At 32.9% G+C, this 21,795-nt stretch overlaps 1 protein-coding gene across 1 annotated transcript in view; it reads left to right on the top strand.

Annotated features, from left to right (window-relative positions):
- Positions 1–21,795, top strand: part of LOC145286035 (acyl-CoA 6-desaturase-like) — a 150,572-nt gene that overhangs the window by 61,980 nt on the left and 66,797 nt on the right. The window contains exon 3 of the mRNA XM_080134659.1: positions 17,897–18,043. Coding sequence (XP_079990785.1) covers positions 17,897–18,043 — 147 coding nt within the window. The remainder of the gene's footprint in view (positions 1–17,896; positions 18,044–21,795) is intronic.

The following is a 21,795-nucleotide window of genomic DNA, read 5'->3' as shown; positions in this document are numbered from 1 at the left end:
ATAATTATTTCAAAAAGTTAAAACTATAATTTTTATTTCATGGATTTTAAAAATAAATTCATTGGCGCAGTTGATAGAGACGTTGAATCTCTACAGTTCCAGGTGAGAATTGTCTGAAGATAGCAGTTTCAATTCTACCCAAAGCCGGCCAGAGGCTTACTTGGCCAAAACATGGTGAGACAACAACTACGGAAGGCAGTGAATGCAGTCAGGAGATTCAGAGTTCCTATTCGTCACGGTTACCACCTGACGAAGGCCAGAGGAATAGTTGGCCAAAACGTTGTGAAACAACTAAGAAAAGATGAGGATGATAATCCGCAATACAATACAATTAATAAATGATACTCATCTCAATGAATTCCAATTAAATAATAGATTGAACTTTTGTGTTTGATACACTCTCCCCCCACTATTGTGTACTTCTTGTAACTGTCACCTGTTACATGTTTGATACACTCTCCCCCAACTATTGTGTACTTCTTGTAACTGTCACCTGTTACATGTTTGATACACTCTCCCCCACTATTGTGTACTTCTTGTAACTGTCACCTGTTACATGTTTGATACACTCTCCCCCACCATTGTCTACTTCTTGTAACTGTCACCTGTTACATGTTTGATACACTCTCCCCCACTATTGTGTACTTCTTGTAACTGTCACCTGTTACATGTTTGATACACTCTCCCCCACCATTGTGTACTTCTTGTAACTGTCACCTGTTACATGTTTGATACACTCTCCCCCACCATTGTGTACTTCTTGTAACTGTCACCTGTTACATGTTTGATACACTCTCCCCCACCATTGTCTACTTCTTGTAACTGTCACCTGTTACATGTTTGATACACTCTCCCCCACCATTGTGTACTTCTTGTAACTGTCACCTGTTACATGTTTGATACACTCTCCCCCACCATTGTCTACTTCTTGTAACTGTCACCTGTTACATGTTTGATACACTCTCCCCCACTATTGTGTACTTCTTGTAACTGTCACCTGTTACATGTTTGATACACTCTCCCCCACCATTGTCTACTTCTTGTAACTGTCACCTGTTACATGTTTGATACACTCTCCCGCACCATTGTGTACTTCTTGTAACTGTCACCTGTTACATGTTTGATACACTCTCCCCCACCATTGTCTACTTCTTGTAACTGTCACCTGTTACATGTTTGATACACTCTCCCCCACCATTGTGTACTTCTTGTAACTGTCACCTGTTACATGTTTGATACACTCTCCCCCACTATTGTGTACTTCTTGTAACTGTCACCTGTTACATGTTTGATACACTCTCCCCCACCATTGTCTACTTCTTGTAACTGTCACCTGTTACATGTTTGATACACTCTCCCCCACTATTGTGTACTTCTTGTAACTGTCACCTGTTACATGTTTGATACACTCTCCCCCACCATTGTCTACTTCTTGTAACTGTCACCTGTTACATGTTTGATACACTCTCCCCCACTATTGTGTACTTCTTGTAACTGTCACCTGTTACATTTTTGATACACTCTCCCCCACCATTGTCTACTTCTTGTAACTGTCACCTGTTACATGTTTGATACACTCTCCCCCACCATTGTGTACTTCTTGTAACTGTCACCTGTTACATGTTTGATACACTCTCCCCCACCATTGTGTACTTCTTGTAACTGTCACCTGTTACATGTTTGATACACTCTCCCCCACTATTGTGTACTTCTTGTAACTGTCACCTGTTACATGTTTGATACACTCTCCCCCACTATTGTGTACTTCTTGTAACTGTCACCTGTTACATGTTTGATACACTCTCCCCCACTATTGTGTACTTCTTGTAACTGTCACCTGTTACATGTTTGATACACTCTCCCCCACTATTGTGTACTTCTTGTAACTGTCACCTGTTACATGTTTGATAGTGATTGGTGGGAATAGGTACGCACATTTTGGGAGAAATAAAACTTTAATGATATTGTTGGTTAAGAGATGATCATGAATTCTTAACCTGTAATAGATGTATTTCAATAATTTATTTTACTACTAATCATTATTAAATAAATTACATCCCCCCCCCCCGGACAAAAGGAGGGTGTACCTGTAAATTCACCCTTGTCCGTTCGTCCATCCATACTTTTCTCAATAATTTGAAATTTTTGGAAATTTTGCACAAAAATTAAACATGATATGAGTAAAAAAGTATCAGAACGCATTTTCCGGGAAAACCCAGGTTGGCCCTAGGAGTGCCTTTCAGGTTAAAATGGCTAAAATTGACATTTTTGTGCTTATTAAAAAATTTGATGCCTTTCTGAAAAGTTGTAACTGATTTCTATATAATTTTATTTTTCTATACTTTGCGATAACTCTTGGGTATACCCCTGGGGCTCTTTTAGAGCTAATATAAACACTCCATTTTTGGGACTATTTTACCATATTTGTCCCAAATTTTCTGTGTATGTTTATTTAGCAGTTTTGCATGGTGCTGAACTCAAATTTAAATATGTTAAGGCCTTGGGAACTTTTGGGGCTAAATGATTAAGGCAGGGGGCAAATGTTGGACTTCATTTCTTTTTTTTTCATAGTGTAGAACTCAAATTTACATATGTTTAGGTCTAAAACTGGACCGTTTGTTCATTTTAGCCAGGATTTGACATCCTCTGGGGACTTTTGGGGCTAAATGGAGGGGGGGGTGCTCAACTTAGTCATTTTTTTATGCCTCGTTCACGATGCACTCACTGGAGACCATGTATACTTCACTTGTTTGCATTTTGTTTTCTTTAACAAAATGCAATAACCAGTAAATAATCTAGTTTTAGAATATAAAATAAAAATTTAAAAAATCTTGATTTTTATTCAGCTCCATCCACACACTTAATTATTATGTTAATCGTCCTTAGGGGATTAAGACGACAATTTTGAAAATTATGATCTTAAATTATGGAAGGTTGATATGTTTCAAAAAAAAGTTGTGCAAGCAATCAAAAAGCAAAAACTCATCCAAATGCCTCACGTTTTCATGTGAATATTGGAAGCCCTCTGAAATAATTTGCTTAACAAATGAAGTTAAAATTTCTGAATATGTACAAAGAAAATTTTTCGTTTGACAGAAACCGGTTGTGTTTAGTTTGTCACATTTATTTTCAGGTTAATTCAATGTCAAAAATAACCATTGGGTTATTTATTAAAGTTTCTATTGCTTTCAATATTTCGGGTGGAGTAGAAATTGTATTTTTTTCCAACGGTATTAATGTGCAAGTGTAACATATCCTCCTATAACATTTGAACTAATGGTTTGCATCTTCTACACACACCTATCACCCACCCACCCATACATAAAAAAAAAATAATAATTTAGGAAAACGTAAATTTACTTTAGTAAAACAATTGTTAATTTATGTTTTTGAATTTTTGAGATGGAGGGAAAAGGGAAACTATCGACCCTTATGGGATGAAGTAAAAAATTATTACAGATATAAACGATTACTATGATATTGTGCCATTGACTACTGCTCGCTCTTTAACCCTTATCCTCGAGTGGCTTCTGGGACTTGATAAGTGGTACCTCCTATGTAAAAAGAAAAAAGAAAAGAATTGTGGAGAGTAAGATGATTCAAAGAAACAGTGTATATGCTGAGCAATGATCACCTACTAAGCAAACCTAGTATAGAGTTTAACACTATATGGGAATATATAAACAAAAATAGGTTTAAGGCTCCTAAAATTTCATACTGCAAGGACCCGTTGCATAGTGGATAAAATACTTGGTAAAATTCAGTTGTAAGTTACACTCTTCTGGAGGTTGAATGTTCAATCCTCAGTGCAATGTGAATTACTTAGGACTTCTACCCAGTCGTGGCTGACGGAATGAGAGCATGCTACCCATGTGGATTAAATAAAGGGTTCTATTTGAAATTCTGTGCAGATTCACGAGTTCAGTAGAAAGATTCCAGAGTTCGACAAGATACACCTGAAGGAGGTCAGAATTTACATCAACCAAAACATTGTGAGAATAACACTCAAAATGAGAACAGTAGTCTGAAGAATCCAAATAATATGAATTGTTAATTTGTAGATTTATTTTTAGACATATTTTCATATCACATTATTAAATTAGCATATTTTCAATTACTATGATAGAAAGATGGTAATATGAACAGATTATGATTTTAGAATTAAAACTTATTCTCTTAAGGTTTTACATTTTAAATTTTGTGAACGAATTGTCTTTTCCTAGTTTATGATAAAATGAATTTTAAAGAAAAAAAAAAGTTGTCAAGTTTGTTGTGTTCCTATTTACAATGCCTCCCCAGGGGACAGAGTTAGACACCAGGGTCGTTTTTTAAAGTGGAGATTTTTGTTTGTTTGTTCTTTTGCTTAAATAAAATATTTGAATTATATCATCAAAGATGTTGTGATATCAAAATTGGATTTTTCGGTTTGAATTTTTGATGTTTCATATTTCATTGCCAAGCTCAGGTATATATAATAGGGATCTTATCTTTGAACATTACTGTTACTATGTCTGTTAAACATTTGACTGGCTGGCCATGTCGACCGGACCGAATCAACTTGAGATTCAACATTTTAATCTACTGACAAACTTGTTTTTCTCCTTTTGGGGGGTTGGGTGAGGGTGTAGGAAAGAGTATAATAGTATGGTAATAAACATTTTAATTTAAGATTTATATTTGCGATTGTGTTCTGATTTATTTTTGAGTGAAAAGATTCTAGTTCAGCTTTTCACATGCCAACAAGAATTTTTTGTTTTTTTGTGTAACACTTTTCTGCTGGTTATGAAATCTACAGGTTTCAGAACTCCATTATGATCCAGTTTTGTTCAGTCAAAAAATTCCAGTTTTCTTTCTTTACATAGTTCTTTTTTAACTATAATGAAATCATTGTGTGCATTACACAGTTGCATTTCAACTCATCAAAACTGTATGTATTCTACGTCGGATAATGTACAATTGTTATGAAAATGATGATATCATGTCTTTGGAGGGAGGAGATCAGCTGTAGGTTTGTTGGTAAATTTGTTTCTTCATGCTATTCAATATTATTTTCTAACAGCAATTGCAGAGCAGTTGAAAGTTGTGGATCTAGAAATGTATTATTCTGAGCCATAGTTGTTCTTTGGTTTAGACATATTTAATATGACTGCTAATTTGTTTATGGCAGGTTGTACATCATTACTACTAATGTGAGTTCCTAAAAATTGCATTACTTGCCTTTGCAGATCTGATTTCTCTTTATTGAATTTTAACTTCATTTGCAGTAACTTATTTAGGACTATTAAAGTTGAAGCATAAAAGCTTTTGTCAAAATCAAATGGATTCAGCATTGAATATCCCATAAACCTAACCAATCAAAGATGATTGTCACAGTTTTCATTTTAACAAATTTACAGGAATTAAACAATTTACACAAGAAAATCCTCTTTTAAAATAATTATATTTCTTCATTTTTTTTGTGTGTATATATATGTATATATATATATAATATATATAATACTCCATATATTAATATATATATATATATATATATATATATATATATATATATATATATTGTTGTCTGTATCAATAACAACATGAATACAGAAAGTAAAGGTAAAACAAATATATTAAGACGAAAAAATAATACATATTTACAAAGGTGCAGTTGTACTGCAGTTGGAAGATTGTCCGGCAGAGAGTGTGTTAAAATCTTTCATGGAGCAAACCGGCACATGTGTCTTGCCTATCTGGCGCTTGAACACAGCTCCCTGGTCTTGCTGACTTGATACCTTTATCTATATCTTTTCACCTACGTATGCTAATTAGTGGGTGTCTCCACAACACCCCCCTCCCAAGATTTGAAGTCGTGTAGATTTCAATATCTTTTCCTTTTGGGGTTCATTATCATTGGGTCTATAGCCTTTCTTTTCCTTCCCGATCTCCTCGGTTCGGACATGGTCTGTGGTGGTTCAATATTAAACGTTTCGTATACTATATCAATTGGATCTTCCTGTTCCTCAGGTTTGTCCTGTTCGTTGTCCTTCCTATGACGTTTTCTCAATTGAGTTTGGTGTCTTTTGTGTACCCCTTTTGGACCTTTTATCATGAAGACCAAGTCGCCGATATGTTTATCTACCGTACCCGACTCCTAATATGACATATTATATTTAAAACATTTAAAATATACCTGATTACCAGGTTTAAACCTTTTACGTGATGTGTGTGTCGTTTTATATACGACTGCTTGCTTTGGTATTAATTTATCAAATGGTGATTTTATTTTTCTCGCAAACATTAATTCTGCTGGCGATAATTTCGACGGTGTATTTGGGTTCTCAGTTATCCTGTATATTTGCAGGAACTGTTGTAATGCTTTATCCGTCGGTATCCCTATCGATTTTCTAAGGGCACGCTTCATCGTATCTACGAACCTTTCAGCTAATCCATTTGATTATGATGGATGGAACGGTGGTGTAGTTATAAGGTTTACCTAAAACGATTGACAAAAATCCTTGAAAACACTTGAAGTAAATTGTATTCCGTTATCTGTGACTACAATGTCTGGTTCCCCAAAAAATATTTCATGCAGAAAACTTATTGTGTTATCTGTCATTGGGTTTTTTTCCCGCTTTACTTCCGACCATCTGGAAAAACTATCTACTATGATTAAGTAGTATTGTCCCTCGATCGGTCCAGCAAAGTCTAGATGAATCCGTGAACATGGATGGTCAGTTTTTTTCCAAGGTTTATGAACTATCAGTGGTGCCTTAGCGGCTAACGCACAACCTTTACATTTGTTTACTGTTAATGCAATATCCACATCCATATTACGCCAGTAAACATAACTCCTCATAAGTGTCTTCATCCTATTTATGCCCAGGTGTCCTATATGAAAATCACGTAAGATTTTTTCTGCAAGGTTTCCGGTACAACCACTCTTTCACCATATAATAATACCTCATTGCATAAGGAAAATATACTTTGCGTTTTTCCGTCATTTTCCCTTAATTTTTTATTTATGTCTTCATTTTTGCCTCCCTTTTTATATCGGTAAACGTGACTGGTAATTCCCTTATTATATTCGCCACCATGTTTTTTCCTCATAATTTGAACGAATAGCTGCAATTACTGACTCTTCAAGGGTTTCATCCCTTTTCGGTATAAGCCTTGACAATTCATCCGCATGACCTATTTTTCCCCGAATGTAGATGTTTTATTTTAAAATCATAATTTAGCAAGATCGTACCCCAATGGAGTAACCAATTTGCCGTATATACTGGTAAGCCCTTTTTTGAGCTGAAAATAGTCACTAGGGGCTTGTGGTCTGTTTCCAGTATAAAATGTCTTCCGTACAGATAACGGTGGAATTTCGTCACCACGAAAATAATGCTTAATGCTTCCTTTTCTATTTGGGAGTAAGCCTTCTCTGACGGAATTAGGGTCCTTGAAGCGTGCGCTATAGGTTTCTTCATTTCTTCATAGGTTTCATTTCTGTCAGATTTTTTAATCTTCCTTATAAAGATTATATATATATATATATATATATATAAAGATTATATATATATATATATATATATAAAGATTATATATATATATAAAGATTATATATATATATAAAGATTATATATATATATAAAGATTATATATATATATATAAAGATTATATATATATATAAAGATCATATATATATAAAGATTATATATATATATAAAGATTATATATATATATAAAGATTATGTATATATATAAAGATTATATATATATATAAAGATTATATATATATATAAAGATTATATATATATATAAAGATTATATATATATATATATAAAGATTATATATATATATATATATATAAAGATTATATATATATATATATAAAGATTATATATATATATATATAAAGATTATATATATATATATATATATATAAAGATTATATATATATATATATATAAAGATTATATATATATATATATAAAGATTATATATATATATATATAAAGATTATATATATATATATAAAGATTATATATATATATATAAAGATTATATATATATATATATATAAATATTATATATATAAAGATTATATATATATATATAAATATTATATATAAATATTATATATATATATATATATATAAATATTATATATATATATATATATATAAATATTATATATATATATATATATATAAATATTATATATATATATATATATAAATATTATATATATATATATATATAAATATTATATATATATATATATATATAAATATTATATATATATATATATATATAAATATTATATATATATATATATATATAAATATTATATATATATATATATATATAAATATTATATATATATATATATATATATAAATATTATATATATATATATATATATAAATATTATATATATATATATATATATAAATATTATATATATATATATATATATAAATATTATATATATATATAAATATTATATATATATATATAAATATTATATATATATATATATAAATATTATATATATATATATATATATATATATATATATATATAAAGCTGAACGTCTGTGTGTGTGTCTGGTCACGAATAGGCTCCTATATAGTTGACTATTATAGAAAACTGATCACATATAATGATAGAAGATGTATCGAGACAAAGGAATGGGTATGTTTGATCTGACAGAATGGTTGTTCATTAAAATTGTGGGGTCTACGTTCGCACCTGGTTCACAAAGTATGGAAATAAAAAATTTAAAAATTAAAAAAAAAACGTTTCGAAGTGTTTTTGATATAGATGTACATAAGAATACTTTGATAAGCATGTTTTTACTTAAATAGGGATGGTATAATAAAATGGGGCCTGCGTTCGCGCCTGGCCTCCATAGAATGGAAATAGGCGCAAACTTTAATAAAGACTTTTCATATCTATCTGCGTAAGTATACTTTGATAATTATGTTTCAGTTTGAAGAAATATGGTATGATAAAATTATGTCGTGTTCGTTCGCGCCTGACCATAGAATGGAAATACGTTACAAAGTTTTACAAGGTGTTTTGATATAGATCCACAGAATATTGTGATAAGTTTTTCAGTGTGAACAGGCATGGTATAATAAATTATGGGTGTTATCTATTTTATTTTTACTTTCATCATATTTTGCTTTGGTTTTGATACCCCCAAATTCGAAGCAATCTCTTTACAACCCTTCCTTTTCATAACCTATCATACTTTCATAAATCAGAGTCGATTTTCTGTAGGCTGTTTTTGAACCCAGTCAACGACGGGTACTTTTGCTAGTAATATATATATATATATATATATATATATATATATATATATATATATATATATATATATACATACACACACACACTACTCCAGTGTTAAATATATTAATTTTATTAATAACAGTGTTATATATATTAATATATATATACTACTCCAGTGTGTGTGTGTATATATATATATATATATATATATATATTCTTCTTGCTCGTCCGTCGGAATCGACGATGACCAAGGTATCAATCAATTCGGCGTCAGGGGTTTGTGGGTCCTGAGATGGCTGATGAGGCCAATCCGTGCTCGGCAGACTCTTCCACACTCTGGACACGTGAAGGCGGTATCGGCAGGCTGTGAACAGGCAGCTCTCTCCTTCCTCCTCTTGCGCTTCTGCTGGTCGTGTGTCATGCGTTGATTCTCTGCCCTGTCGGCTCCTAGGCTGTTGACGCAACGCCAGGCCGAACGTTTAGCAGCGCGACTCTCCCAAGACTGGGGGCTGATGTCAAAGTCTTTTAGGGACGTTCTCAAACAGTCTTTATATCGTTTCTTTTGGCCCCCTGCATTCCGCTTTCCCTGGCTGAGTTCCCCATAGAAAAGTTGTTTGGGGATTCGGCTGTCGTGCATGCGATAGACATGGCCTGCCCACCGGAGCTGGGTTTTGCGGATTATGGTGGTGATGGTATGGAGCCCCGCGCGCTTCAAGACTTCTGTGTCAGGAATTCTGTCTTGCCAGCGGATGTTGAGAAGATTACGGAGGCATCTGAGGTGGAAGCCATTCAACTGTTTTTCATGTCTTTTATATGGCGTCCAAGTTTCGCAGGCGTAGAGTAGGGTTGTCAGGACGACCGCTCGGTATACTTTCAGTTTGGTTGCGAGTGTAATGCCTCTCCTCTTCCACACATTGTCTCTAAGTCTTCCAAATGCACTGCTCGCTGTGGAGATCCTATGGTTTACCTCAATGTCAATGTTGGCGGTGCGGGAGAGGGTGCTGCCAAGGTAGGTGAATTGCTCCACAGCATGGATCTTCTGTCCTTTGACAGTGATGCCGGGTTCATGGTATGCATCTCCTGGGGCGGGTTGGTACATAACTTCTGTCTTCTTTGTACTGATGGCGAGACCAAAGTTGTCACAACTGGTGGAAAATCCGTCCATTTGACGTTGCATCTCTATCTCATTTGGGGCATTAAGGGCACAGTCATCGGCAAAGAGAAGGTCTCTGATGATGGTTTCCCTCACTTTCGTGACTGCCTGCATTCGCCTGATGTTAAACAATTTCCCGTCACATCTGTACTTGATGACAATGCCAGAGTGACTGTCTTTGAAAGCGTCCTGGAGCATGGCAGAGAAAACCATGCTGAAGAGCGTCGGGGCTAAGACACAGCCCTGCTTGACCCCGTTGGTCACAGGGAAGGGTTCTGAGGGGTCGCCGTCATCCAGGACACGAGCGGTCATCTCCCTCATGGAACTGCCTGACAATGGCGATGAACCTGTCTGGACAACCAAATTTTTTCATGATCCGCCAGAGGCCATTTCGGCAAACAGTGTCGAAGGCCTTGGTCAGGTCGACGAACGTGGTGAAGAGGCCCCGGTGCTGCTCGACACACTTCTCCTGCAGTTGGCGTGCAGCAAAGATCATATCAGTCGTCGCGCGGCCCGCTCGAAAGCCACACTGGCTCTCGGGAAGAAGACCATCTTCAAGGTGCACCAGCAGGCGGTTGAGAAGGATGCGGGCCAGGATTTTCCCGGCGATGGAAAGAAGGGATATCCCGCGGTGGTTGTCACATGACTGACGATTTCCCTTGCGTTTGTAAATGTGAACGATAGTAGCATCACGAAAATCTTGCGGTAATTCTTCACTCTCCCACATGGATTGGAAGAGTTCTGTTAGTCTTAAAAGCAGTGTAGGTCCACCAGCTTTATATACTTCTGCTGGAATTGAGTCGGGGCCGGGGGCCTTCCCAGAGGAAAGTTGCTTGATGGCTTTGCTTACTTCCTCTGACGAGGGTGGGATGTCGAGCTCCTCGTTGATAGGCTCCTGGCGTAGTCGATCGATGACTTCATCGTTGATGGAAGATGGTCGGTTTAGCACACTGTTAAAGTGCTCCGCCCATCTATCAAGGATTTGCTTTTTGTCATTCAAGACAGTTGTTCCATCGGAGCTAAGCAGGGGGGAGGAGCTAGAGGACTTGGGACCGTAGACAGCCCTCAGCGCATCGTAAAACTTCCTCATATCCTGGCTATTGGCATGCTCCTGGATCTCATCTGCTTTGGCGCTGAGCCAGGCATCAACCCTGTCTTAGAAATATCCTACTCTCATCCAAAGTAAAATTTTTAGTTAACCTTAGAAATAATTGGGATGTTATGACATTTTCTTATTAAATAGCACAATTTCTCTTTTGGTGCTGGTTAATCAATTCTTCCTTTTATGATTAATATTAAATACACACACACACACACACACACACACACACACACACACACACACACACACATAGAGAGTTGCTGTAAAAAATCAGGTAGTTGCTGTAGGAAATTTAAAGTATTAGTGCTCAATACAGAGCAGAGCATACGTAAGGGTAAAATAAAATCCAATGCAAACTTAGCTGAATCTCATCATTAATTTATGTCAATTCTGTGTAACCCTCTTCAGACAAGACGAGCTAGTCAGGTCTATAGTTGACTTAAAAGTGATGACTTACAACCGTTGTGTGTATTTGTTAGAAGGGGGGATGATTTAATAGAGAAAAGTTGTTAATCGAGTAGAGCAAGCAGGGGATGAAGAATGGGAGTTGACTAGAAAGAGGGATGGAGAATGGAGACTATTTAGGAAGACCCAAGGAGAAATGAGTCAGAACATCAAAGAATCTATTTATCTACGTTCGCACCTGGTTCACAGTAGATGTATTTTGTCATCTAATTCTCAGACACATTTGTGATGTATATGAACACACTATGTATAGTAGATGTTAACACTGAGAGTCGCTCATTCTTTTAATGCTCACATTTTTTTAATTAAAAACTATTGTCAAGTAGTTGAACCAACACAGTGAGAGGAGGCGAGAGAAATAGTTAAGTGAATGATGACTTGTTTGGTTACTCACAAATTACGACTAACAATTAAAATATTTTTTTTTCTAAACATAACTTATTCCTGGAAATAAAATATAATTTAGCATGTATTTTATTAAAAATATGTAAGAAAAAGCTTTATGGAAGTAAACATTAATTAACTTAAGTACAACGTTATACATGTGTCATTTTGTTATTTGCAACAATTGAAGTTACTAATGAACTGTTACACATTTCTGTGTAAATAATTTAGAACATTACAAAATAGTCTTCTTTTTTTTTAAAATATAAAGTTGTATTACAAAACTAGGCATATGGAAGTAAGAAAGGGGCAAACGAAAAGGTTTAAACCTTTATTTAAAGTTAAAACGCTTGTGAAACGAACTGCTTGGTGTGTCAGGATATTCTGGCGGAGGCAGTAGTGGGATGTCCGTAGGAATGCTGGTCGGGTGTTGATATGACTCGACGACGATCTGGTGTTATTGTCAGGCTGAGGCAGGGGTGATGATATCAGGAACATGGCTTATGTGTACTGGTGTCTGGAATATGTATGCGGTGGCGGCGCTGACAGGAATGTGGCTTAATGTTCTGGTGTCTAGGATACGGGTGCGGTGGCAGCGGTGAAGGAGTAGTAGTCTTGAAAGCTGATGTCCAGTAGTACGGGGGGGGGGCAACGGCGGTATAGAATAATCTTATAGCATGTGTCTCTGATGGAGCGTTGGTGATGGTGGCTGCTGCTATTGGTGGGACAAACCTCGCTGTCTGGTGAGCTGTGGTGATCTGGCAGCGGTGGTGGCGGTGAAAAAGGGGTAGTCTTCAAGGCTTGCTGTCCAATATCATAAGTGAGATGGTGACGGTGCGGCGGCAGCAGTGTAGTAATTTTAATAGCTGTTATTGCTGACGAGATATTAACGGTTGCTGACTGATGATGGAGTGAGGTTCACAGCTTGACATGCTGGGCCAGTCTGCTCAGTTGTCGAAAAGGCTGTCGTTTTTATACTTGTGTTGCAGACATAGTTGTAAACAATAGTGGCTTTTGTTGCTGGTCATCATTTTTGCTTTTTATTTGTATTTTTCTTTTGTGATTTAACGTATTGTAGGGAGTCATCTGTTTGATGTTTGCATACATGTGTTATATCAATTTAAAGCTAAGAAAGTTGTGAATGTGTTCTAGTAGGTGTTGTACTGTTGCAGTGTTTTGTTAGATAATTATTTGTGTTTATATGGTGACGGAGTTGCGTCTGCTGTGATGTTTACATTCTGTATTTTTTTTTTTTAATTACATTTTCACCCCAAACAAGGCACATTGCCACTTTGGTGTAGGGGGCGACTATCAGGGACATAAGCTACTAGGGTACTATGTAGGAAGTTGGGCAGTAAGATGTCGGTTCACGTTACACTTGAACTTCTGCATGTCAGTACAGTTGGGGAAGCAGGGAGCCGGAATGGAATTCCAAAGTTTAGCAGTTCTGGGGAAGAAACTACTGGAGTAGAAAGCTCTCTTACATCTAGGGATCGCTACTGTGTAGGGGTGGGATTACACTGATTGTCGGGTTTGTCGAGGGTATTTACGTTGGGGGGCACAAGTGCTTGCAATTCATCAGAGCATTCACCATTAAAATACTTGTAGAACAGGCAGAGGGATGCAACACTTCGTCGATGAGACAGAGGCTTAAGATTAGATGACAGTTCAGGACCTATCAGGTTGGAGACTCTCCTTTTGACCTTGTCTAGGAGCGAGGGATTAGTAGCAGATGTACCAGTCCAAATATGACAACAATACTCCATACATGGGCGAATGGTAGCCTTATAGAGGTACAGGATAATTTCGGGCGTTAGTAGCTTTCTAGCACAGTAGAGAGAGCCTACCTTCTTTGCAGCGGTCCTGGCAATGCTCTCAATGTAATTGTTTCAGCTCATGTTTCCTGTGAATGTTAGGCCGAGCAGTTTAAAAGAAGTACTTTCAGATAATGAATCTTTGGCCATTGCTATTGCTGGTAGAGAAGGTTTCTTGTAATTATTGAAGGAAACAAGTTTAGTCTTGGCAGCATTGAATATGATCATCCACTTTTGTTCCCATTCCACTACAGATTGGAGGTCATCCTCTAGTGTTTCCTTAGATATGTGTTCATTTGTTTTCCTGTCCTGTTATAGAACTTGGTGTCATCAGCATATATACCCAACTCAGAGGCAATTTTGACTTTTCTTTTGATGTGCAGCTTCCTTTGGTGGTTTTCTTTGTTGAGGTGAGGTGCAAGCTATTCTGTTGATATGTGTACATAAAAAAAATGGGCTTTGATGTTGTGTGTGTTTAGTGTGATCATTTGCATTGTATCGACGAATTGGATCATCATTATTATCACTGTCGCTGCTCCTGCTGATTTCTGGTTTATTCATGTAAATATGGAGGGATATGTGATAGGGGTATCAGAATTTTTTGGGAATTTTTGACACCCCTAATACCAAACTTCAAATAAAATATAAAAATCTCATAATTTCTCTGTTTAAAGTGAGTTGTTTATTTTCTTTATGGAATATACTTCCAAAATAAACTATTGAAGTTGTTTAAAAAATAATAGAAATATTATTTTTTATTTTTTAAAAAACGGTGTTTACAAAATGTCGGCGCACATTCATGCAGCCATTTTTTTTATGTGATGAAATCAGTTGAAATTTACGAGTTAAATATTTTCAATTTTTAAACTTTAAAAATCTATCAAAATTTTTCTATTGGTTCAATTTTTACGATATTTTCAGGGTCAATGTGAAATTTTATGCTTTTTCCAATAAACCGAATGTAATATTTTAGACAAACGTTTTTTTTTTAAATTCACCCCTCTCCCCATTTTGAACTGTCTATTAATATTTTAATAATTAATTTACTCACCAAAGTTTTATACATTACAAATTGAAGATAAAAGATCAATAAATAATATATTGTGATTTAAAACAAAAAGAAGCGTTTTTTGGAAATTTACATGTAAAATCCAAAGTGTAAAACTTTTTTTTTTTAACCACGTTGATGTTTTTTTTTAATTGGAAGCTTATGTTCTGTTATATTGTCCAGTAAGTATTGGACGCTGACAACAGTTTTTTCTATTTCATTCAATGTTTTCTTTTTTTTAGATTTAAAAAAAAACATTCACTCGATAAAGTAGAATTCAAATATATTGAATCAAAAATTCATGAATTTCTTCAAGAGAATAAAAAAAATAATCGACATTTGGTCAAGCCAATTTTTAGTAATCGGGCAAAATGCATGAATGAAATGTTACTATTTTGCAAGTATGGTAGCACATACTGGCCACTTTGTAGTTGAAATGAAATATGTCAAAAATACAAATTGGAGATAAGGCTGTCTGGCATAAGGACAAAGGGAAGACAACCGAAACTGATTATCGTTCTGTCACACACAGCTTCCATGAAGAAATGCACAGTTAATGTCTTCATGTTACTTACGTTAAAATGGTTAACTAAGCACCTCCCTCTCGAAAAATATTAACCGGCAGCCCCCATCCATGCTCCATGGAAACTACTTGTTTCCTGGAATGTTAAACATTAGTAGTATTTTACGTTAAATCATGTTCATTGTACATTGCCCACCCCCAATGTGGCCATAAAGTAGGTGCCCATTTGACGTTACATTATTATAGACAAGTAAACACCCACTTTTTAGCCACTAACATTTCTTCATATCTTGGAAACTACTCGTTTGTATTTAAAAGGTTATTTCCATTTACAGCGCCCCCGAAAACCTATAAAAGTGGAAATTTAAAAGGAATTTTCGAGGGTGGAATAATTCTTCATATTTACCTTATCAAGAGTACTAATGTGTTGTTTTTATGTTTTTGAAATAATTATTTTTGTCACTTTCATACTTCTATACATAACATCCGGGTTCTTTAATGGCAGATAAACTATTGTCGAAAAGACAGCTTACCGTGACTCTTGGTTGAAAAATCCTTTCATTTAAAAATTACATGGAATATAAAATATAAATATGGATAAATTCTTATACAGGAATAGAAGCACCCGTAGCTTAGTAATTTGGAACAGGTAAGTGATTTCTTGGCAGTTATATATATATATATTAGATCTCGATTCAAGTTAATATTGTTGTTTTTCGTGAAATCTTTCTGAAAGAAAACCGATGGAAAAAAAATATTGTATATTTTTTGATTAAACCTTTTATGATTTTAATATTTGGCCTTTGCTCATTTTAATGAAATAAAAATTAGGGTTTGAAATTACATTTTCATATTGTTACAAGCTTGTAGACATAGAGAGTCTATTTAATCAAATGTTTTGCAATGGCGACTTGCCCAAAAATTCTGATACACCTAGATATGTGATGAAGTTTAAATATAAAATTTGGGGGGTAACTATCATAGAATGTGGAAAGTTAGATATCATGTGATTTAAAAATAAATTTTTGAAAAATATATTAGGATTCATTTTTAAAATCTTTTATCACAACAATTAGCTTATATAAAATTTAATTTACTTTGCAAATTTTTCATTTTTATTTCATACTTTTTTTTCCAGCAAAATTTCATTTTATAATTTCTTTTTTTTAAAGGTGTTAGTTTGCACAATAATTTTTCAATTTAATATGTATGTGAAGAAAATTTTATCCACTATATCCTGCCAAAGGTAATTTTTCTTAACTTTATACCTGCAACTTTGATAAAGAGGAAGAAACATTCATTGAAGAAAATAATAGAAAAAAAAACACAAGTTAAAAGAAATGATTTTTATTAAAGTGAAAGTCCTGTTAGGAAAAAGTCTGTTATCTGCTGGCTGCCAAGAGTTGTCTATCTGACGTAGAAGCGAAATCCTTGTATCGTAACAATTTGGAAAGGGCACATAGGGGAGAGATGGAAAGAGAGAGAGGGAGGGGGGGATTCACTTGCTGAAGGTAATTCAAAGTTCATATAAATCCGTTTTAGAAAGTGTATTATTTCCTTTTATTAGTCTGATTCCTTTTTTTGAAACAATTGTCATCTCCTCATTTGAAACGATATCCATTCCTCCATTAGACTCCATTAGCTTCCTTACTTCTTTACTGATTAAAGAAAAGGAGTTATTTGTCATTATAGTAAGCTTAACATAGAGTTGTAAGTTGTCGTTCACACCAAACTCCAAGTGGAAAACTTTTAGCGAATTAAATTTTTGCATTTTTAGCTTTACACTATAAAATGTGGTTCTTAATCATACAAGACAGCAAATTTTCTAATTTCTAACAAGCATTAAACTGTCATAATTCGATGGTTAATTATACAACCCCAAAAATTGTTATCGGTATTTGTTTTGCAAATATCTATGTATCCATACTCAAAGGTTTTAAGTGTACAAATAAAATTTTGGTTTGGGATACTTATTAATAGTTTCTGAAATCGATTTGTGTTTTCTGAACATATTCTTATTTTTCATTTTTTATGTTTATTTTTTCATTTTTGTTCCTTTCTTTTCTTTATTGTAGAGTTAAGAAAAACTTTTAAAAATCTATTATAGTTAAATGTTCTTTTTAAATCTTTTTCAGGAAGCCTTTAAAGCTTTTCACAATGATCTCAACCATGTCAAAAAATATCTGAAGCCTTTACACATTGGATCATTGTGTGCTGATGAGTTTCAAGTCTCCGAAATCAAAACTGATTTTGAAGAGTTACGAAATAATGCAATAAAACTGGTTAGTTTTTTTTTTTTTTTTTTCAACTTTGTTTGAACTTCATTGCATTAAAATAATCTACAAGTGAATTTCTCCATTAGCGTACAAAATCAAGTAAAGTAAATGCATCTTGATGGAATGCACAAATATTGCCAACTCTGAGAAAATTTTATAACATTGAGAACATTTGAAATAGATCTCAATAACAGCTTTTTGGGAAAAAACGATTTTCAACGAAAACTATAGTCTTTAGACACAGGTTTTTGCACACAAATAGACATTCGAATATTCATTAGAATTGCTGACTTCACCAGATAACAACAACCAAACAGATAGAAGTAATAAATATAGAAAACATACAATTGCAAGAGTCAAACTCATCCCCAATAAATAAAGCATTTTTGACATAGAATAGCAGATGATATCCTGTAAAACTCAACTAAAATCAAATCATTTTCTCCATTAAATTAATTTGTATTTCCAATATTTCATCAGCAAATATATTTTTCCATTAATTTTTGTTTTTTAATATTAAAAATTATTTCTAACACTTTTTTATGCTGTCCCATTTTTCTTAAGTTTCATTTTTTTTTTTTACTTTATTGATCTCCAGCCTTGAGGATTAAATAAATATTTTGTTTGGTCATCTGAATAGCTCAAATATAAGCAACTGTACCTGTTTAAATATTCAAATAAGGAACTTCAGTGTTATATAGTTTATTGTATTTCTGTATTGGTTTAGAAAATTTTGGAGTCATTTTTAAATTTCATGAATATTTTAAGTTTTGACATTCCTTTCTTTTTTGTTCTCTAACCTTAAGATTAAAAAAGAAAATCGTCTAATAGACAGGATATTTTTTATTTTCTCCTTTCTGTTAAATAAAATCTTACAAAAGTGTTTTTAATGTTTCTATCGTTTTCAACAATAATCATGCATGAAGTAATAGTTTAACGTTTTGTAAAATCACAAGTTTGTTTTATGATGTCTTCTGCTAATTGTGAGTGGATGAGTAAGTTTTAAAGTTTCTTATTCTTGAAAATTCAAACATGGTTAGATAAGAATAGGAATAACTTTAAGATAAAGAATTAATAAACCCTTAAAAAAATTGTCTCATTTTTTTTTATTATAATCATATTATTATATATTAATCATATGGAAGTCTTTTCAATGATTAATAAAAAAAAACAAAAACAAAATATAATCTTTTTCAGTTGACAGAAGTTGAGAAATTTCAATTTAACTATGCATTTCTTCTTATTAATAAAATTATGAGTTGTTAGTGTTTATGTATAACTTTCTGTACTGTTAAATAGAAAGTCATTTCTTAGCAAATTTTAATGTATTGAAAATTTTGGAAATAATAATTTTATAAATAGAGATTAAAATATTATCCTATCAAACTTATAACAATTAAATTCAATTTATTAATTTATTGATCGAAAGACACCATAATTAAAGTGCAAGATAACTTTAAGTGAAAAGATTTTGAAAATAAAATTTAATTATTATAGAATCTTTTGGTTAATAAATTGAACTAAATTGTTATAAAACTATAGCTAATGTGGTAAAATAATATTTTAATCTATAATTTTTAATCTATAATCAAAAGTGCTCCTCACATAAATATAATTCTGATAATTTTGTGTTTGTTTGCTATTAATCAATTTAGAGATCAATAATGTAACAAAGTAAAGTATAAAAAAAAAACAATTTTTTAAAAAAATCTTATTTAAAAAGACAAATTAGTACCAAAATTAAATGTCTGAATTCATTTTAATTTCTTCATAAACAAATCAACCATTTTAATCTTTTGCTAAATATTTTTTTCAAAGTGTTAATTAATTCGACTATTTCAAGGGTACTTTGAAACTTTTTTTAAACTGTCAAATAGAAAGTCGTTTTCTTTTCTTTTTTTTTTTTTCTTTTTCAGCAAATTCTCATGTATTGAAAGTTTTGGGAGTTATTTACATAAAATAATTTTATGATTATAGAGCAAAATCTTATCAAACTTGATTATAGTTTTATAACAATTTAATTTAATTCATATTTGATGACCAAAAATATAATAATTAAATTTTACTTTCAAAATCCTTTTAAAAAAGAAATGATTTTGTTAATAAACAAAGAAAACAAAAATAAACTAAAAATTTCTGAGCAACATCGGTTGGATATGTCTAGTTGTATAGAAAAGGATTCTCAAAATTTGCAAAAGAATAAGGGACTTAGCAGAGCTGATAGAGAATGTTGCAAATGTTGTGTGTTTTGTGTTTGCTTTAACAGAACAAACACAAAACCTCAAATTAGATTTCTTGTATAACTTAGATAATTAAAAAACAAAATTTATTGAACAGAAATCTAAATATTTTACAAATTGTAATATATTACAAATAAAAAAATATTTATTATTAATATAATAATAATCAATATTTATAATCATTTTTATTTATTTTATTTATTTATAATATTATTTATAATTAATATTATAGAGGAAAATGTTGAATGTCCATTTCATGAATGTAACGACAACTATTAACTAATAGTTAACTAATAAAAATTGGAGAAAAATGAGGAGGCAATAAATAATAAAATGACTACTTTCAAAACCAATTTGTATTTTTATAATCTTCTGATTGTGATGCATAATCTCCTATATAATAAAATAACTGCAGAAATTCCCCTCTGGACCAAAGTATTGTAGGTTTACAATAGCAAGTGCCACATACAAATTCAATACATCTAGGCTAATAGCCACTATCTTATGTTGCTTTCAAACACCCTTTTAGACACATTCAGTCATAATAAAATAATACATTGCATCCAAGGAGCAAAACCATCACAATCACAATGCCTTCAAAGGAAGGAGTACCTGTTTTTCCCTCTAAATATTTAGTCCTATCACTGCAATCAGTTGACACTGGGAGGAAATTTACACATTCCACAGATTGTTCGCTTGCACTGCTCTTAAGTGGATCATACATACCATTATCTTTTCCATAGTAGAATCAAAAAATAATAAAATCTCCCTAGGGAAAGTCTGCTGCCTCTGGTTGGTTGCCCATTAATTCTTTTATTCCAGAATTAGATCATTATAAATGAACACTTCAGATAATTTTTCAATATGGCGTCGCTCTATACAGAAGGCAACAGTACTAAAACAAAACAAATACGAACATAATAATCGCTCAAAAAACAGAAAATTAAATTCTTGTAAGCTTAAAATTATCTCATAAATACTGGCAACTTATTTTTAACAATTCAGCATGTTAACATACTTGCATAATTAAAACAAACATAATGTCTTTTAACAATCGATAATTGCACAAGCATATAAATTATAACAGCTACTAAACATGATGCAATTCTACTACAAAACCTAAGCATTAAATACGGGAACCCTTAAAAATTTAGTACAGTGAGCTCTTTATTCTGAAAGCCGTTCTTAACATGGGAAGGTTGGGGATGTTTATTCTGGAAGGCATTCTTATTTTCAACCTCCCCATGTCAAGAATGGCTTTCGGAATGAACAGGTTAAACAACCAGGGCACATTGACCCATAAATGTTATCATGTTGGAATTATAACGGTATTATTTAGAAAACCCATACTGCAAAATGCAAAAGAGAAGGTGTTTTGTAATTATTCTTTACTTTCACCTAACAAGTTAAAAAAAGATTATGTAAAACTGGAATTTATTTTGATACGGTTTGTGGAAGATTTGATTTCCCCAACATCCAAAAAAGAAGCGAAAGACTAAACCAACAAATGGAAACTGC

This window comes from Euprymna scolopes, chromosome 10, assembly GCF_053919585.1.
Source record: "Euprymna scolopes isolate OS-2025 chromosome 10, ASM5391958v1, whole genome shotgun sequence".
NCBI classification, from domain to species: domain Eukaryota; kingdom Metazoa; phylum Mollusca; class Cephalopoda; order Sepiida; family Sepiolidae; genus Euprymna; species Euprymna scolopes.
Note: the sequence above shows the minus strand (reverse complement) of the source record. Positions and strands in the feature narration are given on the sequence as shown.